Below are 27536 nucleotides of genomic sequence, written 5' to 3' on the forward strand. Positions count from 1 at the left end.
TCAAGGGGGGCGGGGGATGTAAACCGGATCAGGTTGGGTTGGAGGGGGTTTGGGGGGTGGGGATGCCTGGGGAATCCCATATGTGTGGGATGTCGGGGTAGGGAATACAGTAAGGAGTTCTTAGTTTGGGAATCTGACTTTGGGGAGCCAGGACATTACGGGCCATGAATCAGAGTATTTAGTAATTTTAGTGAATATAAGCTTTATACAATTAAACAGAAACGAAAGCTGACCCATCGGGAATGAACAAAAGGTTGTTTCTAGCTATTTATTTCGGGGTGAATATTTGTGGCAGCCTTCCATCTCAGAAGACAATGGCATGTGCCTTAGTGGTCAGCTCTGCGTTAAGTATCGCCTGGTGTGACTCAGAGGCCCCACATGGCTGCCCCTGCCACATGAAGACTGGGAATCTGCGCAATCTGCTGGCCACAGTCATCTCTGGGCCACCTTCTCGGCCAGCCGAGCTTTTCATTTCATCTCGCCTCTTCCAGTCAGTCTCCAAAGGTCCTAGCCATTAGCAACTCCCACCCAGGCGTCAGGGGAAAACTGCCTTCTACAATATCAGGCTGATTCTCACAAATGTTTAGTTTCCTCACCTGAAGGTTCTTCAGATTTTTGAAATCATTTTCCTTCAGCTCTCTGATCTTGTTATTCTGAAGATCCAGCAAGGTGGTCTCAGGTAAAATGTATGCAGGTACTTTTGCAAGACCTATAACAGACCAAAAGGTTATCTTAAATAATCCTTGACTCAATATTTGAACCATGTAAGCTCTTATAAAAGGTAGTTCAGCTCTAAAGATGGCATTAACTTTTGGCTGAATTTAATTTGCATTGGAAATTGCACATATGATTTGATTGCGGAGCTGCCTTTGCATCATTTACATGGGCGGCACAGTAGCACAGTGGTTAGCACGGTTGCTTCGCAGCTCTAGGGTCCCAGGTTCGATTCCTGGTTTAGATCACTGTCTATGTGAAGTTTGCACGTTCTCTCTGCATGGGTTTCCTCCGGATGCTCCGGTTTCCTCCCACAAGTCCCAAAGACATGCTGTTAGGCGAATTGGACATTCCGAATTCTCCCTCTGTGTACCCGAACAGGCGCTAGAGTGAGACGACTAGGGGATTTTCACAGTAACTTCATTGCAGTGTTAATGTGAGCCTACTTGTGACAATAAATATTCTTAATTAATTCTTGCTCATACTCCAGGTAACAGGCCACAGTAAGACACAAGGGTGACCATATTTCCCTCAGATGAATGCAGCACGCAATAGAACTATAGAATTCCTACAATGCAGGACTGCAATCAGCCCATTGAGTCTGCACCGACCTTCCGAAAGAGCATCCATCCAGGCCCACTCCCCTGCCCTATCCCCATATCCCCACCTAACCTTTTGGACATTAGGGAGTAATTTATCACGGCCAATCCCTCTAACCTGCACATCTTTGAACTGTGGGAGGAAACCGGAGCACCCGGGGGGAACCCACGCAGACACGGGGGGAACGTGCAGACTCCGCACAGACAGTGACCCGAGGCTGGGATCGAACCCGGGTCCCCCGCGGGGTCTGTGAGGCAGCAGTGCTAACCACTGTGCCGCCGTGCCATCCCACCTGGTAGAATGACTCATATTCATGAATCAGAACAAGGCTGTACAAATGTTCAAATAAGATCAAGTTCACTGGAAAAAAATAATGCACGAGAACCGGAATAGCTTTTGGTAATTTCTGTCTGAAACATCAGCACTAAGTGTGATAAAATGAGCACTTCTCAAAGTCACACTCCAGCTTTTCTGTCGAAACTGGAGCTAATATATTCAAATTATTACCTTGGGTTTAGCACAAGCAGATGTAAACTTGGGTTGGCAAAGTCTTTTTAATCAATTCTGAGTTGGTCTGGGAGGGAACCAACAGTCCCTCACTTGCATATATTTGATCAGCTGTGTAATTTGCTTAACAAAAAATTCTGAAACTCTTGCAACGGGTAAATTTTCCGACACTGCGCACAGCAGGAATCGTCAAGGGCGGGACGGACATTTTAACAGACCGGTAAAAGGTCCATTGCCCTCGGACAGGAATGTTCGTTTCCCCGGCGGGAGAGGCCAGAAAGGAATTGTACACTTCTTATGTTCAGTCTTCTCGTGTATTTTTGTCGGAAGATTCTGAGTAATATTACTATGGCCACTGAGAACAATTGAAAAACGTGCTGCATATGTTTGACCTGAGTTATCTGACTGTCTTCATTTACTGAAGAGATTTTTTTCTCAATTCTGGAATTGTTTGTCTGATCATCATTAAAAGAATGTGCAAGTTCCTGTGACATTTCCAGATTTTATTTTGATTTGATTTGATTTATTATTGTCACATGTATTAGTATACAGTGAAAAGTATTGTTTCTTGCATGCTGTACAGACAAGGCATACCGTACATAGGGAAGGGAGAGACTGCAGAATATAATGTTAGTTGTAGCATGGTGTAGAGGAAAGATCAACTTAATACGAGGTAGGTCCATTCAAAAGTCTGATGGCAGTAGGGAAGAAGCTGTTCTTGAGTCGGTTGGTACGTGACCTCAAACTTTTGTATCTTTTTCCTGACGGAAGAAGGTGGAAGAGAGTATGTCCGGGGTGTGTGGGTCCTTAATTATGCTGGCTGCCTTTCCGAGGCAGCGGGAATTATAGACAGAGTCAATGGAAGGGAGGCTGGTTTGCGGGATGGACTGGGCTACATTCACGACCTTTTGTAGTTTCCTGCGGTCTTGAGCAGAGGAGGATCCATACCAAGCTGTGATACAACCAGAAAGAATGCTTTCTATGGTGCATCTGTAAAAGCTGGTTAGAGTCGTAGCAGACATGCCAAATTTCCTTCGTCTTCTGAGAAAGTAGAGTAAAAATCCTCTCCATGTGTGCGATGGAATGGCAGTGTGGTAGTGAGTGATCTGGTGTTGCGGATAGACATGGATACATGCGCCTGATAATATAATTCCTAAATCAATTTGGAATAATACAAAAATATAACATCATCTGATGCTTACCCTTGGTTTGTTTCAGAAGCAGTATTTGGGCAATTTGGTAATATGAAATGCAATAGACTTGGGGGGGGGGGGGGTGGGTGCAGAAAAAATGAGCCAATTTTCTACATTTAAAGAGAAGGTTGGGATACCTGAAATGAAATGAAAATCGCTTATTGTCACAAGCAGGCTTCAAATGAAGTTACTGTGAAAAGCCCCTAGTCGCCACATTCCGGCGCCTGTTCGGGGAGGCTGTTACGGGAATTGAACCCGCGCTGCTGGCCTGCCTGGGTCTGCTTTACAAGCCAGCGATTTAGCCCACCTAAGCTGAAATATGAGTCTATCCCTTTAAAGACTGGAGATATGGTCACCCAACTGTAACTGTTGAAGCCTTCTGAGTGAGAGTCCACATGACTAGTGACAGTGACTAATGACTAGGTTTGCGTTGTAATTTTTAACAGAGTTTTCATGCATTATGGAAATATGTTTGTAAATGGATCTCCAGTCATAGGGAAAATGACAATAACAAATGAAAGCTTACTCGACAGATTCCTGACAAGAAAGTCTTTTCCCTTGACGAAAGTTTGAACAGTTGGTGCCTGTATCCATGGGAGGTTAGGGGAGTGTAAGGTGATCTTATTGAAATATATAGAATTCCTGAGGGGATTTGACCAGCTTTGTGGGAAGTCTAGGTGTAGCGGACACTGTTTAAAAGTTAGGGCTCCCTCATTTAAATCAGAGATGGGGGGAGAGAGTCTTTTTCTCTCTGAGGGTTGTTATCCTGTGGAATTTTACTCCCCAGACAGTAGTGGAGACTGGGTCAAAGCTGAGTTAGAGGAGTTTGTGATCAACAAATGTGCCAAAGGTTCTGGGGGGAAGACAAGAAAGTGGTTTTGAGGCCACAGTTAAGTCCACCATGATCTTCTTGATTGGTGGGGCAGGCTTGGGGTTGAAAAGCTTTAATCTTGCTCCGAATTCTTGTATTCTTGTGTTCTTATTAACAAACATCAGGGGCAGAGATTCCCTTCAATCTGTTTTCAGGACTGAATTAGGTGTCACCCCTGGAGGGCACTCAGCAGGGAGGCCTAATGCTGGTTCCACATTAAGCAAAGAAACCCCGTTAACAGTGTACGGATGAGCAGTCAACATCTGTCCTGCCTCCACCAGCGGTTTCCTCATTTACTGGGGATTAATTCCAGGCCTTTACGTTGGCAGCAACACAAGGAAGTGAAGGAGCAATGGGTGGGGCAGGGATGGCGGGAAATCAATCAGAAAAGCCTCAGCGCTGGGGGAAGGGTTGGTCGGTGTACTCTTGCTCCTCACGGCTGGACAGAAACGATTTTTACACATTGCGACTCTGAGTTTGTTGAAACTCCCCTCATGCCACCCTAATCATCAAAATCCACTCTCATCAGCTCTGGTAGGTTTGTCACGTGTTCCGACATGTGAGATATAAAATACGTCATGTACTGGATCACGCTGAGTGACCTTTCAGTTCTTTCTGCTCTTTTGGAACTTCCATCTCAGAGACAGCTGTGACTTGTTCATGGCACAGCTTGACTCTGTCCAGCGTGTACACCGTTCCGATTATTACGATCCCGGACCAGACCCCACTCGGATCCTGGACAGAAACCTCAATATTTTATTTAATTTGTAAGACTGTGAGGAAAGTATACCTTGCTCCTGAAGTGACTCCACGCACAAAGAGGGATATGGTATATTAAAACAAACATTATTACGAACACAGTATTACTAACTTTAACCTTATAACATAGGTTGGCACAGCGGCACAGTGGTTAGCACTGCTGCCTCACAGCGTCAGGGACCCGGGTTCAATTCCAGCCTCAGGTGACTGTCTGTATGGAGTTTGCACGTTCTCCCCGTATCTGCGTGGGTTTCCTGCGGGTGCTCCGGTTTCCTCCCACAGTCTAAAGATATACGGATTAGGTGGATTGGCATTGCTAAATTGCCCTGAGCGTTCAAAGATTTTCAGATTGTGTGGGGTTACGGCGATAGGGCTGGGGAGTGGGCCTTGGTCGGGTGCTCTTTCAGAGTCCTGCTACATTTGGTCTGTTCCCAATCAAAACAGCCATGAACTGTTTGGAAAGAAACTGCTAGTCCATCCACAGACAGATAAGTAACTGAATTGCATTGAGAGCATTGAGTTCTGTTCCCATCCCAATCTAAAACAAAACTCAAACCCCAGAAACTGCTTCAGCCCCAGGCACCTCCCATCAACAACATCATCTTACTAAGCTGAACACAATGGGCGGGCTCTTCCGTCCTGCCAGATCCGATTTCTGGTGCAACGTGCCCCCGCTGGCAGCAGGATTCTCTGTCCAGGCAGCCGGCCAATGGGGCTTCCCATTGTGGCCACCCCCACACTGTCAGGAAATCTGCGGGCGTGAGTGCGCTGCCGGCAAAGCAGAGGTCCCACCGAGGGACAATATCACCCAATGTATCTAATTATGTGATCCCAGCAAACCTCTTAATATAAACAAAAGTCCATTGCCCAAACTTTTAAGATACTTTAATTACACATCTTTTAACCACAAAGCCGGGCTGCTTTGAAAAGTAGGATTTTTAAAAATGTGACTGCAGCAGTCTCACACACACTAACCCAGGCGTTTAACCCTTACTGCACCAAATACATATATTATGCTGTATCTGAAACTCCTCCATTCATCACACACAGAACTGGCATTCTATCATCTTGACGATGTCTGCATTTAGCTCGATCCCAACTTTCCTGGTTCTTTCCTGGCATCAGGGTGATGGTGGTGATCTTCTCCACCTACACCATAGCTGTAGCTATCATCAACTGTACTGACTGTAACTTTACTAGTTTGTAAGTCTTGTCTACTTCCTGAAGGTTCCTCATCAGGCTTCATGCTCCAGTCACAATTCATAGCGCTGAGCTATCTGAAAACCTTTGCCTCTGCCAGTGCTGGTGTGACCTCTTCCAGAGCTGGCGTGGGGCAGTGATTCTTTTTCGTTGCTCGATTAACATCTTTGGAGAGCAAGCAAATCTGTAGCCTCAACCACCCATGGTCTGCCAACTGCAGTCTTTTTTCTGCTCAGGACCTCTTTTTCTGTTTCTGTTTAAATAGGACCTCCCCTGGCCCCACCCCATGCAACCCCTGCCTTTTGACCGCCATTTTCTCTCCCTTTCCTCAGCCTGGGACTCCTGTCTGAAATGATGCCCAGCCTCTGGGTCACCTGATTTTGCGGTATTTTCTTTTTACGTCGGCACACCAGGCCCCAAATCCTCGGCCCAAAGTGTACCGCGCAGGCGCTGCCCATTCCCATTCCACGCACACACGGCAACTCCCTGTGATGTTCTTTGTGTTGCTTATTTCAGGATGGTTGGCGCAGTGTTCACAAAGACCACAAAATAGCTTTAACTTAAACAAAGCTATAACTTTATTAACACTACTAACTTCGATTCGGCACGTACTCCTCAAGAATGCACAGTTGATTAATAACATCTAAATTACAGTCATCTACAGCTAATCCCACTACTGGTTTAAACTATGATCTGCTCTCACTTACACTATCTGTACCTCTGACTCTCACTAACTAACTCCTGCACACACTCTCCCACAAGGCTTAGCATCACTGCCTTATATACTTGTAACTGTAGCTCCCTCTAGTGGCCACTCTCAACACTTCATTAACCCTTTGTTATGGGCGAGGCATTTTCAGAACCCCAAAATGTATCATGGAGTTCAACCAACCTCTCCCTTTAATGGATTGTTGCTTTTGAAGCACACGGCTTGTTCTCCAGGTGTGATATTACAATTATGGACATGTGGGTTTTTAAACACAAAACAATGTTTATTCCATGAACTCAACTTAACCTCTTAAATAAACATTGGATCTCTTAACACCCCTTACTTCAAAGATAACCCCGAAAATATTACAACACTAAATAATCCTTCAGTTATCCCTTTCAACATCCATGAGACTTAACACCTTTAAACGGAAACACAAAAGGTTAAAGGCTTTACTATTATGAGTTTGAATCACCCAAATGATCCAGAGATAGTCTTTCATGGCAGAGATCACAGCAGATCCAGATCACTGCAAAACACAGACACACACCCAACCTCTTTTTCAAACCTGGCTTTCTCCCTTCAAGCAGCTCACAGCAAACCAGAACTTCTCAAGCTGCTGTCTCAAACTGGCTTTCTCCTTTTAAGCTGCTCACAGCAAAACCAGCCAGGCACTTTTAAGCTGCTCTCAGCAAAACCAGCCAGGCACTTTTCAGCTGCTCTCAGCAAAACCAGCCAGGCACTTTTAAACTGCTCTCAACAAAACCAGCCAGGCACTTTTAAACTGCTCTCAGCAAAACCAGCCAGGCACTTTTAAACTGCTCTCAGCAAAACCAGCCCGGCACTTTTAAACTGCTCTCAGCAAAACCAGCCAGGCACTTTTAAACTGCTCTCAGCAAAACTGAAACCAAAAGTAGAAGTGAGCTCAGCTCCCCTCAACCTCTGACATCACTTCAGTAATATGATCAACCGCATTCCTTAAAGGTACATTGCTTAAACATGCATTTCTTAAAGGTACTCTCACATGATACCTTGCAGTGCTGACAGTTATGATAATACCACACCCCCAAGACCTGTCAGGAATTGGGGATCCTGGCCCATGCTCGCTGACCAGATACGCCTGCCTCTTGTAACAATCTGCTTCCCTTTTGCAAATATGATTTTCTGTTGACTAAGAAGCGAGGAGAGAAAGCAGTTAAACGTTGTTTTTATTAAAATTTGGGGGAAAACAACTCGGCCCGCCCCACAAACAGCAATATCTGTCAATTGGAGTTGACCATGCTCGCACCGAGGTTTACAGTCTAGACAGCCCCACCCTCCTGGCTGAGGACGGAATTATATGGGGAGGACAGAAACATGGGGGAAATTGCTGACGAGAGTTTAACTCAACCACGTTTGCTCCACGAAGATGGAGATGAACATTAACTTAGTATCGAATTTCAACTGAGGTTTGAAATTTTAATCATCAGACCCATAAAGATAATTGCCTCAGCTGAACAGCTACAATCCGCAATGTTTTATCAAATAGACAGGACAGTAATCCTTTTACAGACTTATCTCCTTCTTTATATACAAAGTTATATACAAAACGGCTCCACAAATTTTCACCAGGGTCATGCAAGGCCGTTGGACGGGACAAGGCAGGGTCAAGCAATGCAGTCTAATTTGAATCACGTCCATTTTCAACTAATTCGGATGTTTGCATAAACCCATTTCAAACAGCGTAAAGCTGGTGGTCATGCATACTTTTGAAGCCACGCATCATCCCACAGTTAGTCCCTTTTCTCATTTCCTTCGAAACAGAATGAAGCTGACACTGTTTGAATGCGGCAATAGCCAGAATGGTAATTATGTTCACCCTGCAACGTGACTCCTGTCTGCTTTATAAAGGAAATTGCCAGTTCAGCTCTTAGGTTCCTTCCAGATCAGATGTTGCAGTGACTACTGTTCTGATCTTGCTCATTTTGTTCATTTTTTCCGACTAAATGCTGTCCTCAGGGTTTACCATTTCTAAAAATCTGTTCTCGATTAACTGAAGGGAGGACCGTGTGAAAGTGCGATAACATTTACTGACTCGATTGTACAAATTCCACACGCCAGCCTTTCAAAACGTCAGAGGTCGCAATCAGCCCCTCAGCGCCATATTTAGCCAGAGAGTCATCGAGTCCTACGGCACAGAAACGGCCCTTCGGCCCTCGCATCTGTGCCGGTCAAAAACAACCAGCTAACTAATGTAGTCAGACACAGAGGCGTTGCTGGATTCTAACTGCTCCATTCTTAATCGCTCAACATTTGGTGGCCGTTCCTTCAACTGCCTGATGCCTAAGCTTAGGAATACCCTCCGTTAACTTCACCAACTCACTTTCCCCCTCAGACATTCCTTAAAACCTACCTCTTTGATCAAGCTCTTGGTCATCTGACCTAATATCTCACAGGTGACTCAGTGCCCCATGTCGCTTTGTACTTCTCTTGGGATGTTTTATCATGTTAAAGGTGCTATATAAATATAAATTGTTGAATGTTGTGGAATGTGCTGCCTGGAAGTGTGGAGGTTCAATGGAGGCATTCCAAGGATATTAGTTGATTACTTGAATAGAAACATTGGGCAGGAGTATTGGGAAAAGGCAGGAAATGGCTTCATCGTAGAATCCCTGCAGTACAGAAGGAGGCCATTCAGCTCATCGAGTCTGCATCCACCTTCCAAAAGAGTACCCTACTTAGGTCCAATCCTCTGCCCTATCCCCATAACCCCATCTAGCCTATGGACACAAAGGGGAAATTTATCATGGCCAATCCACCTAACCTGCACATCTTTGGACTATGGGAGGAAACCGGAGCACCCGGAGGAAACCCACGCACACACAGGGAGAACGTGCAGACTCTGCACAGTTACCCGTGGCTGGAATTGAACCTAGGTCCCTGGCACTGTGAGGCAGCAGTGCTAACCACTGTGCCACGGTCCGGCCACTGCTTGCTCAGAGAGCTAGTGCGGACATGATGGGCCAGCCGACTTCCTTCTGCACCGGAACAATTACGTGATTCTTCTTAACCCCAATGAGTATAGGCCCAACCTGCTCAAACCTTTCCCATAAGATAACTTCTTACCCGCAGGATTCAGTCAATTGAACCTTCTCTGAACTGCTTCTACGTAAGGAGGCCACGACTGTACCCAGTGCTCCAGATGTGGGGTGGAGGTCTCCGGTCCCCCAAGCATGGTTCTCGGCCGCGCACCGCGCACCTGCAGGAGGATTCTCTCTTTCCACCGCTTGTCAACGGGATTGACAACCTCAACCTTTATGCCTCCGGGATCGGATTGCTGAAAATGCATTTCCGATGTCTGTACCGCTCTGGTGGTGCCCTGCAGTACACCACCCAGAGGGTCTCCCGCTTTGTGGTGGTCTGCTCTGCCCTCCACAACCTGGCACAGCAGTGGGGTGTCATGCTGGAGGAGGAGGAGGGACATGCAACCTCATCTGACGGGGAGGCCGATCAGGAAGGGCTGGCGGATGAATCCGGGGAGAAGCCAGAGGATGGAGGACAGGCGGAGGCAAGGGTCACCCTGCCGGGTTGAGCAGGGAGGCCCTCATCATCTCCAGAGTCTCATAGGACAAGGCTGGGTCTATGGGACCTTCAGGCCATCTTTAAATATCTTATTGATCTTTTGCGGTTTGCTGCTCCGTCTAGGTGTGTCCCAAGATGCACATCAGAGGTGGAGGAAACCTGCTGCTTTCTGTGCCCTATGGTCTCTGGAGGACCTGGAGACAGAGGGCCCCGGCCGTCTTATCGGCATCACAGATGTCACCGTGCCACCCTATTCTGTCCACTGCCCACGAGATGGCAACCTGCCCTTGCATCTCGGTGGAGGGCGTTGGTCTTATTCCAACATTGGTTGACGTTTCTCCCCACAATGCTGCCTGAACTGGCAGCTGCTGCCACTGCCTCTCCGGTGGCATTGTTGACCCTGCTGCTGGTCCTCTGTCCCCCTGAGGAGAACCGCTTTCCCACCTCTCATCCGCAGCATCGAGAAGCCTGGCCAGAGCGGCATCGCCAAAGCGAGGAGCAGGCCTGCCCACTGCCGTGCTTGTGTGTTGACTGGGATTGAGTGGTGAGGGGGGGTTTAAAAGCAGCTCCCTCTTGATAGTGGCGAGGTGCTGAGGTGCGAGTCTGGCGAATCAGACGGCGAGGCAGCCAATCACGGCGAGAATCTCATGGGGAATTATTTTTGGATGATGTGCCATTGAGGACGGGCCACAATCTCGCCAGCGCGGCGGTCGAGAAACTCCCCGCCAAACATGGCCAAATGATACTTTGAAATGTTTCCGTTAAATCATGCCCATGATTTTCAACTTTCATCTGACTGGGAGTTTTGCAATTTGAAATTAAACAGAAAAAAACTAATTCAAAATGTAAGGCCACCTTCCAAGGTATCGGTGAAAAACCGCCAAACCCAGAGACCCAACAAGCTCGTCACTGTCTGAAGAAGATGCAAAGTGCCGGTTATTGAAACAAGTGGTGCAGGGAATGTGAAGGAAGTTTTAAACGAAGCAAACAGCCCAAACTATCTATATATCTATATCTATCTATCTATGAAAATCTGCACTCTCTCCCCCTCTCTCGTTTGAAACAAGTGTATTCACTAGTTCTGACGTGAACTTCTGTAGAGGCCTCCAAACGAAGCGGGATCATGTAACAATTGCAATATCTTTTATATCTGACCACATCCACACACCAACACCAAATCGGCCACAATGTTTAACAATCTACCTCTCAAGGACAAGCAGAGGACACTTGAATGTACATTTAACTTATTTTTATTGAATTCTAACTTCTCTTATTTCTGATGTGTGTTTTTACTTCTTTTTATTGGGTTTCGTGGACAATAAATTTGCTGTTTCTGAAACTCAAGAAAACGTTTGTGAGGGCCACGAAGAATCCAGCATGAGTTTTAGACTCAAACAGAAAGTAACTTTATTTATAACAAGATGTACAATGCTCACTACTGATTCTTTCTCGAGCCAGTACCACACTGGCCAGCTCCATTTGTACAGCTTCACTGCTAATGATTCACCCCCCACCACCCCCAATTGGGGGAGCTCATGTGGGGCTGGATTCTCTGTTTTTGGGACCATGTCCCCACGCCGTCGTAAAAACTGTGGATTTTCACGCTAGAAAACCTGGCGTGAAAGAGCCACATATTCCTTGCCCAGTAGGGGGCTTGCAGTGACCCAGTGTAAAACTAGCAGCTTTTGCTGCAGATACGGGCCCCCGCACTTCCGGGTCGGAGGTCGCGCATGCGCACGGCGCCGGCCTCCAGCGGCTGCGCCGTTCTCCATGGCGGACTCAGACCGCGGAGCTGGACATTACAAATTGACCTCCCCGATCGGCTGCCAGCCCAACCCTGACTGCCCACCCAAACATTGCCCAGTCGCGTATAAGGCCCCCCCCCCTGCCCTCCGATCGGCCCGCCCCAACCAGGGCGGCCGCGGACTGAGTGCGTAGCCACCACGCTAGTTTCCTGACCGGCAGGACCATGAGAGTCCACGCCATCGGGACTTCGGCCGGTTGGGGGCGGAGAATGGCGGGGCGGGCTTCCAGCAATGGCTGCAGAATCTCTCCGAGTACGCCGCTTTTCGGGGCCCGCAGAATCGGGGAACCGGCCCCGGTCCCGTTCAGGGAAAAGGATTCTCTGCCCCGGCGCCGGCCGCGATTTCGGCATCGGGGTGCGGAGAATCCAGCCCCATATTCCCCAAGGAACATGGGGTAACCAATTGTCCCAAGCCAAGAGGATCCGGGCAGGTTATAACAAAAACCTTGTTTGATTGGCTCCTTGTTACTCACTGCTTCAATGGTTAAATACATTCTGCTTTGTAAAAGTCATAACCCCATTAAAAAAAAGAGACTGAAACCTTTGTTGTGAGCAGCCAAGGAAGTTGAATAGAGGGTAGCCAGTTCAACCACTCTCCTGCAGTTAACAAACATGTGTGTCAACATTAGGTAAGGACTAAGCTGTCATGGCCATTGAGTGTTGCTCATTGACTAGACTCAGAAAAAGAAGGGTTGCTTGGTGTTATGTTTCTATGTTGCCACAATGAGAAAGGTATGGAGGTAACTATAATCTGGTATATTTAGGGTGTTGCTCATACAACCGAGATGGTGATCTGATCAAAGCCCGCTCACACTCTGCTGACCTCGCTGCACATCACGTGATGCTGAATCAGCAAGAATGTATTCCCAGATACGGAACACATCGTAACCCAACATCAGACAATGCATTCGGGAAAGGAAAAGAAAGTCATGGACATTAAATGAAGGAAAGTCAGAATTTATATGGAGCTGACGGGCCCCTCAGTTACTCCAATGCCTAAAGAAAGTGTTTCTGCCCCAAATGTCCTTGTGTACTTAAAGCAGGAGATCTTTTCTGAATGAATTTTGGAAGGGGACCAATCAGAATGAGAAACATGTGCAATTTCAATTCTGCTTTCTTGCAGTATAAATGGTTTGAGCTTTGCTTACCTAAATTCGAACACTGCACCACACTCATGTGACAGCGACACCTGGGTGGACATTTGTATCGACGGACAACAGGAAGCTCAGGAGTTGGCCCGGCTGCAGATCCTGATTCCTCTCCCACAAAGTCGAAGAAGCTAGATTGCTTGAAGGGTTTCGCCTGGCAGAGCACGAAAGCCACCAGACAGGATATGAAGACCTGAACCGCTCCACTCATGGTGACTGAAATGAAGAGAACAGCAGGATTACAGCATCTGTGTAAGTTGTTGCTGCTTGCATTGGTCTAAGGTCTAACTTACATCCCTTTCAACAACACTTCCTGTCCTTAACATTCCCCATTTTCACAATGCCAGACAAAGGAGGGCCTTACTTTGAGGCAGTTTATTTACTCAATATAGTTTTATACCCTTGCTAGCCGTCTTCCCTTCTGTTACGTACAAACTCCTCCTCAAAGAACATGTTGGCAGCCAATGGAAGTGCGTGTCTCAATGCTGCTGCACAGCAGACACCTGGGGAGATCCACCTCTTTGTAACCTACACCAGCTCGACTAGTCTCTGGGATCTTGGGATCCCTCCAATTCTGCTCTCTTGTGCATCCCCGGTTTTCATTGCTCCACCAATGGCAACCAGGCTTTCACCTAACTCGGTCCAAACCGAACCTCTCTGATTCTCTAAATCACCCCCCCCCCCCCCCCCCCCTCACCCGTCCCGCCCCTGTAAAATGTTCCTTAACTCCTACCTTTCTTGAACGCCTTCTCATCACAGGCCATAATATCTCTTCATCTGGTTCCGTGTCAACCTTTTTTGATCGCACTTCTGTAAAGCACCTTGGGCCTTTTTGCCACCTTAAAGATGCTATACAAATGCAAGTAATTATTGTTGCTGAGACTGCCCCATCAGTTCTTCCCACACTGCACTGGCACATTTGAGCACTAATGGACTTTAATCGAGTAAATTCACGAAAATAGTCAAAAATCAAATGTTGCAAAGCATTGATTTTTAAAAATGTATTTTCATAGCCATCAAATTGAGAGATTTTTTAAATACACAGAATTACAATCCTTTTCCAAGAATTGCTTCCTGTGAGAAAGCAGGAATAATGGGCGCGATTCTCCACTCCCACGCCGGTTGGGAGAATCGCCTGCGCCGCCAAAATTTCTGGGGACGCCAGTCCGACGCCTTCCCGCGATTCTCCCAAGCGGCGGGAATGGCCCGGTCGAGTTTCGCGGTCCGCAGGCTGGAGAATCGCCGGAGACACCGAAGATGGCGATTCTCCGGCACCCCTGCTATTCTGAGGCCTGGATGGGCCGAGCGGCCAGGCCAAAACGGCGGGTTCCCCCCAATGCCGTCCACACCTGGGGCGAAATTCTTCCCCAACGGCGCGATGTCCGCCGACTGGCGCCCAAATCGGCGGCAATCGGACGGGCACCGCGCCGCCCCAAAGGTGCGGAATGCTCCGCATCTTTGGGGGCCGAGCCCCAACATTGAGGGGCTAGGCCGACGCCGGAGGGATTTCTGCCCCGCCAGCTGGCGGAAATGGCGTTTGTTGCCCCGCCAGCTGGCGCGGAAATGCGGCGCATGCGCGGGAGCGTCAGCGGCCGCTGACAGTTTCCTGGCGCATGTGGGAGCATCAGCGGCCTCTGACAGTTTCCTGCGCATGCGCAGTGGGAGAGTCTCTTCCGCCTCCGCCATGGTGGAGGCCGTGGTGGAGGCGGAAGGGAAGGAGTGCCCCCACGGCACAGGCCCGCCCGCGGATCGGTGGGCCCCGATCGCGGGCCAGGCTACCGTGGGGGCACCCCCCGGGGTCAGATTGCCCCGCGGCCCCCCCCAGGACCCCGGAGTTCATTTATTTAAACGAGGCACATGTGAACATATCCACATGGATAGAAAACTTGAAGACATCTGCAGCAGGGCTGTGTGCACTGCATTCTGCTCACAGGCTAAAGTGAAACGGAGGCTGGATGACATGACACACTTCCCTTCTACTGATGTCATGCTGCTATCCCTTCAAGGCATATTACAACACCCCCTTTCTTATTAAAGATACTCTTCCCCCCTTTTAACGTCATAGAGCCATCGAGTTTTTACAGCACGGAAAGTGGCCCGTCCCCACTGTGTCTGCCCTTCCCATCATGCACCTAGCTCCTCTATCCCATTTTCCAGTACTTGGCCTGTAACCTTGTATGCTGTGGCATTTCATGTGCTCATCGAAACACTTGTTAAATGCTGTGAGGCTGTGAATTTGTTGTCACAGCTATAAACCTGGCAATTCCACACATATATTTTATCATGAAAGTTGATCATCCCCTCTTGCAGCTTTAAGAGATGCTCCTTACTTTCTGAGCGAGTAAAATGGGTGAGAGGAGGTAAATTGCTATTCACTGCTCTGCCAAACATGAGCTCTGTTGGTTTGGAAGAGTTGCACTTGAAGGTATTTCTCTCAGATGTAACATTGCAATGTGCAGATCTTGCTTATTCAGTCACATTTAAGAATTTGGAATGTTACTGTGTGCATCATTCATTCAGCTTGGCTGTTAGATCTAGGGTGATGGCGAAATGTAGTGTTGTTGATATTCCACTTCTCATATAAATCCTGAAATGGCTTAGCAACAAATCGCAGGCCATTGCCCATAATGATTGCTCGAGGCACAGCAAATAAACTGAAAATAGTAGTTAGAGTGTGCATAGCAGTTGTGCCTGATGTGTTGTTAAATAATGGGGTAATTGTTAGAGTAATCGACGATGACGACAAGGTCAGTGCCATGTACATGAAAGAGATCAGATGAGCTTTTGGACCAAGAAACTTCTTCTTTGTGTTCATTGTGTGGACTTGAAGACCCACTGAAGACCACATTGTGTTCTTCACATGCCTCACACTTCTTGGCAACAACTCCAATGCCTTAGCTCATTCCCAGCTGTTTGCGGGATTCTCTGTCGGTGGGATCCTCCGCTTCGCCGGCAACGCACCCATACCCGCGGTTTTCCCGACGGCGTGGGCTGGCCACAATGGGAAACCCCATTGGCCGGCTGACGGAACGGAGGAGCCCACTGCCGGCGGGGGTGCACCGCGCCGGAAAACAGGGCTGGTGTGTCAGAGAATCCCAACCTGTCTCTCCGCGAGTCTTCCCCTCCAATCTATGTCCATGTGTCATTGATGAAGTTGTTGAAGAATATCAGGTCCAAAGATCCCCTGGGAGATGCCCAGCCGTCCCGATTAGGCCAAAATGGTCTCACGTGTCCGTGAATTGAATCAGGCCATATTTCAGCGATGGTTTTCCACAGTTTCTGGGATTTGCGTGGTGCAAAATGTACCACATCAATTTGGAGAACATCTTCAAGTTTGATGTCAATGAAGCAAACCTGTGGTTCTAAGGATACATCTTCTGTTTTCACTGGGTTAGGCAATCGGCAAAGTGTATCCGGTGTGACCATCACGTGACCTGGCTTGTAGCTAATCTCACAACCATAGCCTTGAATCTTTACCAAGGCACGTTGAAATCGTGACGGTATATTGGTCAATGGTTTTCGGCAATCCATCTCCGGTGGCTTGTGGTCGGTTTCCACCACTAGGTTGATCTGCCACACGTCAATGGCACATTTCAGACAGTTGGACACCAATCCATCATTGCATGCTGCTTCCGTCAATAAATGAAGATTAGGTCATGTTAGTGCTCTGTTCATCCAACAACAGCAACGCCATTGGCAATACAGATACATTCTGGCACAATGCATGTAATGCAGAACATATGAGCTTCAACGGGATCCTGGATAACATATAACCCAAAGGAAATCATTGAAAACAGTATCGTCCAAAATGGGTATAAAATGTATATTCAGCTCCTCGGACTTCTCCACGAGATGTACCGACCGGTAACCATGCTTGTTATCAAGTTTGCAAAGTATTTTGCACCTGCTAATCTTGGATTTAACACTTCTGATGCAAGGACAACATTTCAAAGCTGTATTTAAAGTCATGAATCGAGATATATTCTCGGTGATCCATCCTCCACGGCACTCGGCACTAAACGATGCAATCTTGCATTCTTCGAATAATTCTGTCTTTCTCCATCTTGTCCCGATTGACCTTCAATTTGTCTTGTAAACTGATGCTGCATTTATGTGGTGGATTAATTGACTGACTTGCATTCTCCTGAAAATGTAATTTTGCAGCTGCCTCAAAACTGCTGCTTTTGTCAAAATATTCTGGGTATTTTGATCCGGATTGCAATCCTTAGGCAATTAGAAAGAATTTTTTTATGCCACGTGAAAAACACCATGCCTGAGCACAAAACATCTGAGGGTCACCTGAGCATGTCAATCAAGCTGCATTTAAACAGCTCGCAGCACTTGATCTCATTCAACCTGGGAGGGTGGCAGCTAGAAGACCGGCTCCCAGATTCTCGGAGGGGGCCCTCACTCGAGTGCTGGATGTCATGGAGGAGAGGCGGGTCACAGTCTATCCATGTGTTGACAGGAGGCCCTCCAGTAAGGTCACCGATCCCGCCTGGGAAATGGTGGCAGGAATGGTCAGTGCCAGCAGCCTGACCAAGAAGATGGGAATTAATGTAGGAAAAAAATGAATGACCTACAATGACCTAACTAGGTTTAGCTCAGTGGGCTGGACAGCGGGTTTGTGATGCAGAACAAGGCCAGCAGCGTGGGTTCAATTCCCGTACCGGCGTCCCTGAACAGGTGCCGGAATGTGGCGACTAGGGGCTTTTCACAGCAACTTCATACTTGTGACATTAAAAGCTTATTATTATTATTGGGCAGCACGGTAGCACAGTGGTTAGCATTGTTGCTTCACAGCGCCAGGGTCCCAGGTTCGATTCCCGGCTTGGGACTCTGTCCGTGCGGAGTCTGCACGTTCTACCCGTGCCTGCGGGTTCCCCCGGGTGCTCCGGTTTCCTCCCACAGTCCAAAGACGTGCAGGTTAGGTGGATTGGCCATGCTAAATTGCCCTTAGTGTCCCAAAAAAGTTTAGGAGGGGTTATTGGGTTGCGGGGATAGGGTGGAAATGAGGGCTGAAGTGGGTTGGTGCAGACTTGATGGGCCGAATGGCCTCCTTCTGCACTGTATGTTCTATGTTCTATCAGCAAAGGTAAGAGCCCCCCGTCTCCCCTTGGCGCACAACCCTTCTGCCACATCCCGGAATGTCACCTCTATCCCACATGTCACCACTCCGCAGGTTCCCAGCACCTGACCTCCAGCATCATCCTGAAACCTCCTCCCAGCATTCCTCATCAGTACCCCTTCCTGCGTAAATGTAGCGCACACACCTGTCAGTTGTCCTCAACTCTGACCCGTTAGGCGGCTGGCTCACGTCATCCCCATTTGTGTCTATAAAATCTTAGGAAACCCCAGAAGGTAAATTAAACAACACCTAATTCATAAACATAAAGTAAAGGTCGTAATGCGGCTTACAGCTCACAGGTTCCAGTCGGGAATACCCGGAAGTGCCGATCCCCATTTGGGTCGGCATGCTAAAGGACGGATGTACGAGCACCAGCTGGGTGGATCTTTGCCCAATAGCGGGGGAGCTTGTATTCTGTGAGTCCCATGGGGAGATCAGTCAATATGTCCCTGTGCATCTCGTGAGGGTTATTATATCCTCCCCCACACACCATGTCCAAAGATTCTCCTCCAATGGGTTGTTGGGGGGGGGGGTGGTCTCCTTCGCCATTGTGGCTGGCCTTCCACCAACTGTGAGGCTGGGCTGGGGGACAAATATCATGTCAGAGAGCATCCTTTTTGTGCAGAATGACAACAGGGCAATATTGGGGTTCTGGGTCTGACTGTGACCTCCTCCGAGAGTACTGCGGGTTCTGTGTCCATATCCGAGACTGAGTCATCCATGGTGTCATGTGAGAGTGCCTTTAAGAAATGGATGTTTAAGCAATGTACCTTTAAGAAATGCAGTGATGTCAGAGTGTGGGTGGAGCTGGGCTTTAGATCAGCCATTTTGCAGTTTAGTTTTCAGTTTTGAGGAAAAGAGCTTGGGGTGTGTCTGTGTTTGCAGTGAGCTGGATCTCTGCCATGAAAGACTATCTCTAGATCATTTGGGTGATTTAAACTCATAATAGTAATGCCTTTAACTTGATGTGTTTCTGTTTAAATGTGTTAAGTCTCTTGGATGTTGAATGGAATAACTGAAGAATTATTTAGTGTTGTAATATTTTCGGGGTAATCTTTGAAGTAAGGTGTGTTAAGAGATCCAATGTTTATTTAAAAGGTTAAGTTGAGTTCATTGAATAAACATTGTTTTGTGTTTAAAAGCCCACGTGCCCATAATTGTAATCCCAAACCTGGAGAACAAGCCGTATGCTCGGAAAAGCAACAATAGCATTAAAGGGGGAGGCTGGTTGAACTCGATGATACATTTTGGGGTTCTGAAAATGCCTCTCCCATAACAATGGCCCGGGGGGAGCTCCGATGCAGCCTGGCCCGCGATCAGGGCCCACCGATCGGTGGGCCGGCCTCTCTGGCTGGGGGACTCATTCCCTAAGCGCCGGCCCTGTAGTCCTGCATTGAAGGAGGCCACTGCCCATGCGTGGATCCCGCGGGACCCAGTTCGCACCGGGATCGGCAGCTGGAGCGGTGTGAACCGCTCCAGCGCTGTGTTGGCCCCATGTAGGGGCCAGAATTAGTCCTGAGAGCGACGGCGTTTACGATGGCGTAAACACTCTGCCGCGGGATGAGAGAATCCCGCCCAGAGTGTGGCGCAGGAAGTTCCGCCTCAACAAGGAGCCAGTGCGGCATCTGTGTCATGTCCTCGCGGACTTGGCACCATGTGGAGGAGGAGGGCACCCGTTCCCGGTGGCCGTCAAAGTCACTGCAGCTCTGAACATCTATGCTTCAGGGTCATTCCAGGGCTTGAGCGGAGACTTGTGTGGCATCTCACAAGCCACAGCCCACAAGTGCATCCGTGAGGTCACGGATGCCCTGTTTGCCCAGGCAACAAACTATATAAACCTTTAACGTGGCCCAGGCTCATCAAGATGCCTGGGCAGCAGGATTCTCTGCCATCGCCGAGATGCCCCAGGTCCAGGGGGTAATAAATGGCATGCATGTTGCCTTGCGCTCACTGGGCCGTCTGAGAATGTTCTACATCAACAGGAAGGGGTTCCACTTCCTGATCTTCCAGCTCATGTGAGACCACCACATGAGGATCATGCGTGTGTGTGCACGCTTCCCATGGAGTGTGCACGAGGGCTACATCCTGGGGACATCCCCAGCCTCTTCGAGGACTATCCCAGGATAGCTGGTTAGCTCTTGGGGGATAAGGGGTACCCAATGAGGACCTGGATAATGATGTCAGTATGAGGGCTGATGACCGATGCAGAGACCCGATACAACAAGGCCCATGTGGTCACCCGGGTGTCATTGAGCGGATCATCGGACTCCTTAAAATGCGGTTCCGATGCCTCGACCACTCCGGTGGTGCAGTACACCCCCCAGAGGGTCACCAGCTTCGGGGTAGTCAGCTGTGCCCTCCACAACCTGGCACAGCAGCAGAGCGATGTGCTGGACTTGGAGAGGGAGCAACATGAGGCCACCTCCAAGGAGGTGGACGGGAAGGAGCAGGAGCAGGTGGGGCTGGAGGGTGAGTCTCGGGAGGACCTGCAGGATGAGCCAGAGAATGGAGGACAGGTGGTGGCGGCGAGGGTTCGGCAAACCCAGAGGGCCGGGGGAGACCTCACCCTCACCCGCTTCACATAGGACGTGGCTTTGTCTGTCATCCTGGCAATGCCCACCTACGACAGGGACATGCTTTGGAGTGCCTCGGCAATGTCCACCTGAGGCTGGGACACGTACCCCAGCATGTCGGACATACGCCGAGGCCCGAGGCCATGGCCGTCACTGACTACGCCACACTTTGGACACCTTCACTCATGCTCCCAACGTCGTGCGCCAGGCTCTCTACTGCAGTCGCCGCCCTGAAAGTGTTGGCCTCAGCGCCACTCATTGCCGGCACCATCTCCTGTGCCTGCAGTCTCTGGTACTCCTCCAATCGGCTATGGACCTGCTGGAGTGTCGCGAACATCCCCTCTGAATCTCACCCTATCCACTGCATCAGCTCCGTGTAAACCTGGTGCAGAGACTCAGCATCTGACTGGGATCCAGCTGGGTCCTGGGATCCAGCAGCCCTCCGACTGCTGTCTCCCCTGGGCATTCCAGCCTCTACCTGATGCACATCAGCAGCTGTGTGTTGCTCACCAGAATGTGCCTCACTGAGACCTGACCACTACTGAAGCCCACCGAGGTGTCTCTGCGCTGGTGGAGGTTGGCATGGGCGGCTCTCCCTGGTAATGGGTGGTTTGGGGCACAGTTATAGTGCTGGGCGGGGGCACTGCCAAGGGGCCGGTGCCAACCCACCCACCTGTGCGGACCGGTGGAGGTCGTTGATCGTACGGCACTTGATGCCGGTACTCCTGGTGATGCTCCTTGATCTGATGGCCGCTGCCACTCCCTCCCAGGCAACACTGGCTGACTTGCGGCTGACACTCCGAGCCCCTCGGTGGACCAGGGCATCCCGTCTGCGCTTAACCGCATCCAACAATCTGGCCAGGTCCGCATCCCCGAATCGTGGGGCTGGCCTCCTCGGTGGCCTGGCTGTGGGCGGTGTGGGGTTTGCTCCCCCTTGTTGGTGGGGATCTGGTGGGTGCGGTCCCGGCGAATCAGCCGGCGGGACCATCATTCACAGCACAAAGTCTTATTTTGTGTTCTAGTTAATGTTTTATAGCAGTGACGGCCACGCTGGGCCCAGCGCCAAGAAGCTCGTGGCTTTTCCCACTCGCTACCACACTTCGTAACCTTTCCATTGAATCGTGCCCTTCGACTTGCTATCTTCCAATAATTTCATTGTCCAGCTTCTGTTTTTGAAGGAGCTGAGAAAGTTATTTCCTCCCTCGCTACTAAACTCTACTACCTCGAGTCCAGTGAAAACTAAATCCAAAAGATCTTTTTTTTTAATGTATTTTATTCTGAACATATTAAAATTATAACAACACAAATCAATCATATTTTCAACACCCCCACACCTCACAGTTTGCACAATTTGTAATAATATGTATATTGACTGGGATGTAAAGAGTTAACAAGTTAATGATAATGCTTCTTACCACTAGAGGGAACCACAGAACAGTCATATATATATCATGTGACTTGGGATATTCTGGGAATTAGGAGTTAGAAGAGGGTCAGGCAGAGAGAGCAGATGTGTACTTGAGAAATTCTGCAAGTTAGAGATAGCATAGTTTCACACAGTAACCTTCAACTTTAGGAATGTGAACAAATCTTAGTAGTGTCATAAATTTATAGGTTTGTTCGTTAACAAAGCTTTGTGTTCTCTATTTAACACTACACATCCAAGCCATCCAGATAAAGCAAAATAGAGAACACAACAGAGTTTCCCCCCCCCCTTTTCACCCCCTGCACTCCCCTTGCCCCACCCCCGCGACAATCAATTCCTCAAACATTGTCATGTCCAGACCCCACCCTACCTCAAAGCCCTCTGCTGATCCCCTCAACTCGAATGTCATCTTTTCCAGCCGAAGGAAGTCGTACAAGTTCCCCAGCCAGGCCGCCACCCCCGGTGGTGTTACCGACCCAGCCAGGTGCCACCCCCGGCGGTGTTACCGACCCAGCCAGGTGCCACCCCCGGCGGCATCACCGACCCAGCCAGGTGCCACCCCCGGCGGTGTTACCGACCCAGCCAGGTGCCACCCCCAGCGGTGTTACCGACCCAGCCAGGTGCCACCCCCGGCGGTGTTACCGACCCAGCCAGGTGCCACCCCCGGCGGTGTTACCGACCAGCCAGGCCGCCAATCCCAGCGGTGTTACCGACTGCCAATCCAGCAATATCCTTCGCTGAGCAATTAGAGAGGCGAAGGCCATGAAATCGACCCACTTCCCCTCCATCAGCTCCAGCATTTCCAATACCCCAGAGATCATCACCATTGGGTCTGGACTGATCTCCACCCCTACACTCTTCCATCGAGTCCCAAACACGCCTCCCAGAATCCCTCCCACTTCTCACAGCCCCAGAACATGTGGGCAGTAAAAGCTGAAACTGCGTCGAACCTGTGTGTCTTGTTTCCCTCTCCTGGGATATCGACACTCATAGAATCCCTATGGTACAGGAGGAGGCCATTGAGCCCAATGAGTATGCACCGACATGCTGAAATAGCACCCTATTTAGACAATCATCCGTCGCACATAACAACCGTACTGACCTACCCACTGCTCACCTTCAAAACGAGGCCTGATTCAGTTTGATATCTAGCAAAGCTCTGATACCAATTCAGCCATGCTCCTGCTTGGCCTATGTCCTTCTGAAGGCTTTCTAATAGTGACAGAGATGCCTCCAGAATTGCCTTTAATGTGCTGTCGCCAGATAATATTTCTGGGAGTGTTCAACTAATACAGAATATAGTCTGCAGAGAAATCGATAGGGGCTGGATTCGCCAATTTTGCGGCCTTGTCCGGAGGAAGCATCCGGTCGGAAGACCAAAAAGTTGCCGCCGACCCTGCACCGATGCTCCGCCCGGTGGGGGGCTAGCAGGCGCGCCACGTAAAGCCCCCGACTTTACCTGCTGATATGGACGTGAATTGCTGGGTCCGTGGACGTGCATGCGCACGGCGGCGCCCTGCGGTGGCCGCGATGTACAACATAGCACCGGCCACGTGGACCCGGTCTGCCAGATAGTGCCCGCCTGGAAACCCTCTCGCCACCGCCAGTCCTCCCAGCCCCCGCGGGAGACCCCCTGCCAGCGGAACGGCTCCCCCCCCCACTGACTATGGCGGCGTTGGACACAGTCCGCAGCCGCCAAGCCAGGTTCACGACCGTTGAGAGGACATGTGTCCCACGCCATCGTGAAGTCGACCCCTCGGGGGAGGAGCATGAGGGGGGTCCTCATGTGACGTTTTTGAGGGGCCTGAGCATCTGAAAAACAGCGGCGCCCCCGATTTCGGCATTAAAATGGATTCTCCGGCTGATCGCCAAACGCGATTCCGGTATCAGCAATTCCGTCCAAGGGCTTTATTGGAAAACATCTTACTGCTCTGGCCATGTCATCCACCAGGCGTAACGAGGGAGCGCAAACCATATGATGCTGCCTGGCTTCCTGTGGTAATATACACAGAATCTTAGCAGATTAAGCAGTTAGAATTAAACCATTACACCAGAACCTGGTCTAAGTTGGCTTGGGTAAGCCGGAGTGATGTCGGGCTGCAACAGTTGACCTCCGCCCCCCTTGACATGGGTGGAGAAAACCAGGTAAAGTTCACATTCATGAACTTCACCTGGGAACCCCTGATAGAACCTGTACATTGTACAAAACAAATAAGGACAGATCTGAGCTGTGATGTTCCCGTTGTCAACGCCTGTTGACCCTCGTTGTCTAAGTCCGCAGGGATCAGTGCTGGGACCTTTGCTGTTCGTAGTCTATAAAAATGATTTGGAGGGAAATGTAACTGGTCTGATTAGTAAATTTGCAGACGACACAAAGGTTGGTGGAATTGCGGACAGCGATGAGGACTGTCAGAGGATACAGCAGGATTTAGGTCATTTGGAGACTTGGGCGGAGAGATGGCAGATGGAGTTTAATCCGGACAAATGTGAGGTAATGAATTTTGGAAGCTCGAATGCAGGTAGGGAATATACAGTGAATGGTAGAACCCTCAACTGTATTGAAAGTCAGAGAGATCTAGGTGTACAGGTCCACAGGTCACTGAAAGGGGCAACACAGGTGGAGAAGGTAGTCAAGAAGGCATACAGCATGCTTGCCTTCATTGGCCGGGGCATTGAGTATAAGAGTTGGTAAGTCATGTTGCAGCTGCATAGAACCTTAGTTAGGCCACACTTGGAGTATAGTGTTCAATTCTGGTTGCCACACTACCAGAAGAATGTGGAGGCTTTCGAGAAGGTGCAGAAGAGATTTACCAGGGTGTTGCCTGGTATGGAGGGCATTAGCTATGAGGAGCGGTTGAATAAACTCGGTTTGTTCTCACTGGAACGACGGAGGTTGAGGGGCGACCTGATAGAGGTCTACAAAATTATGAGGGGCATAGACAGAATGGATAGTCAGAGGCATTTCCCCAGGGTAGAGAGGTCAATTACTAAGGGGCATAGGTTTAAGGTGCGAGGGGCAAGGTTCAGAGGAGGTGTATGAGGCAAGTTTTTTACACAGAGGGTAGTGGGTACCTGGAACCCGCTGCCGGAGGAGGTGGTGGAAGCAGGGACTATAGTGACATTTAAGGGGCATCTTGACAAATAGATGAATAGGATGGGAATAGAGGGATACGGACCCAGGAAGTGTAGAAGATTTTAATTTAGACGGGCAGCATGGTCGGCACGGGCTTGGAGGGCGGAAGGGCCTGTTCCTGTGCTGAACTTTTCTTTGTTCTTTGTTCTTTGTTCAGTTCCGTATTATATCAGGTGAGCAAGGTACTGGAGAGTACCTTGGATTGGACCAATGGATTGCTCCTCCAGCAAAATCGGTCAGCAGAGGAAAGGAGAAAACAAGGGGATAGGACCATGTTGGAACGCGGTACAAGTGGAATGATAGGATGGTGGCCGTTATAATCAGAATATTAAGGGAAGTTTTACTGTCGTTTTACAAAGCCCTGATATATAATTCTCAAATCTGACCTTGGAAACAATATTTTGGTATGTGATTGGCAGGTGTACTGCATAAATTCACCAGAATGTTACCAGGGTTCCAGGAGTTATATATGGAGATTACTTAAATCAGGCTGGAATTTCCTGAAATGAAGATTGTGAAGTGGTGAGTTTTTAGGATTCTGAAAGGAATTGATAGGGAAGATGGAGGGAGACTGCTGAGGGAATCTACAAAGGGGATTTAACTGTAAAATCAGAGCCAGCTATTCAGGAGAGAAGTTAGGAAACATTTCTATACAATTGCATTGTCCCACTAAAAGTCATGAATGCTAGCTCAATTAACAATTTTAATGGTTTAGCTGGAAAATAGGGTATATGAAGGGAGACGGTGCTAAGGCGGGTGGATAGAGTTAAGGTACAGGTGAGCTGCGATTTTGTTGAATGACAGGACAGGTTCAAGGGGCTGAATGGCCTCCTCCTGTTCCTTTCTTCGTTCAATGTTGCAATTCTCCCAGAAGGCCAACCTGGACAAAAGAAATACTAATCTGCAGTTTCATAATGATATGGCAATGTGTCAGGCTCAGCCATGGGGCATTAGGAATGGGATTGAAGGGAAGCTGAGCATGTCAGTTCGAAAACAGGGAAGAAATTTGAGAGAGGATTAAAATGAAAAATTCCAGACAATGGTGGTAAACTACATGTGATAGAAATATTGAGACATCCGGAAAGTGAGAAAGCTGATCCGTACTAAAATTCAGACAATGACTATGACACAGATTATACCGAGAGAAATGGTTCTGTTAATAAGGCCCTTGTCATTCCATGAGAAACAGATGTCGCTCTATATATATATATTCTATATATCGGCAAGGACCTTACCCGACGACGGCCAATATTGCACCTTTGACTAGGCTCCCCTCTACTGGATACGTGCATTATTACACAACAATCGTATATTAAAGACCACAGTTCAATTTCTTGGGCAGGTAAGTCCAACTCCGGGTCTGACTTCCTCAATGTTTTCCTTCTAGCCACTGAACCTCAATGTAAACACAAAATGGTTTAAAAGTCCTGCCTTAATTTCCACTAGCTCATTGCCTCAGTTTGCTCCTGATGCACGATCAATTGCACAAAGACTAAAGTTGGGTACAACTGTGGCTTTATTACAGTCAGATGCGTGGCCTCCTGCTGCAGCTGGCGAAATGGCAGGGCACTGGAGGTCATGCATATTTATACAGTTCTCCGTGGGCGGAGCCAGCCGGCAGGAGCTACTGGCGAACCTGTAGTGCAGGTCCTACCTTACATCTCCTATTACAGTGGTTCACCAAAGCTCCCCCATCTCCCAAGGAATTAAGTACAAAGTTTTCAACCACTTTTTTCAAATCCCTCTGCAGCCTCTCCCAGTCTCATGGTCCAACGCAGTTTCCCCTTTTCTGTGCATTGACCATCCTTCTGCTCTATCTATCTGGCAACAGAACAATAGAGCCACAGGAATGTTACAGCGCAGAACGAGGCCCAAAGTTATAGGAAAAAAGAAACCAGCGGCTCATTTTAATCCCACTTTCCAGTACCTGGTCTGTAGCTTTGCAGGTTACAGCACTTCACATGAAGATCCAGGTGCGCTTAAAATGAGGTGAGCATTTCAACCTCAACCACCAATTTGGGCAGTGAATTTCAGACGCCTACCATTTTCTTGGTGAAAGGTTTTTTCCTCGTTTCCCCTATAATCCTTCTATCAGCCACCTTAAATCCATGCCCCCAGTAATTGACCCCTCAGCCAGGGGGAAACAAGATATTCCTGTCCACCTTGTCTAAGCCCCTCATAATTTTGTACACCTCAATTAGGTCACCCTG

General features: G+C 48.9%; 1 protein-coding gene across 1 annotated transcript in view; it reads right to left on the reverse strand.

Moving 5' to 3' along the window:
• LOC140393671 (decorin-like) overlaps positions 1-27536 on the reverse strand; it is a 91976-nt gene that overhangs the window by 44325 nt on the left and 20115 nt on the right. The window contains exons 2-3 of the mRNA XM_072479958.1: positions 13067-13282; positions 597-709 (exon numbers count right to left, since the gene is read on the reverse strand). Of these exons, the coding sequence (XP_072336059.1) occupies positions 597-709; positions 13067-13277 (324 nt within the window). The 5' untranslated portion in view covers positions 13278-13282. The remainder of the gene's footprint in view (positions 1-596; positions 710-13066; positions 13283-27536) is intronic.

This window comes from Scyliorhinus torazame, chromosome 17 (assembly GCF_047496885.1).
Source record: "Scyliorhinus torazame isolate Kashiwa2021f chromosome 17, sScyTor2.1, whole genome shotgun sequence".
NCBI lineage: Eukaryota > Metazoa > Chordata > Chondrichthyes > Carcharhiniformes > Scyliorhinidae > Scyliorhinus > Scyliorhinus torazame.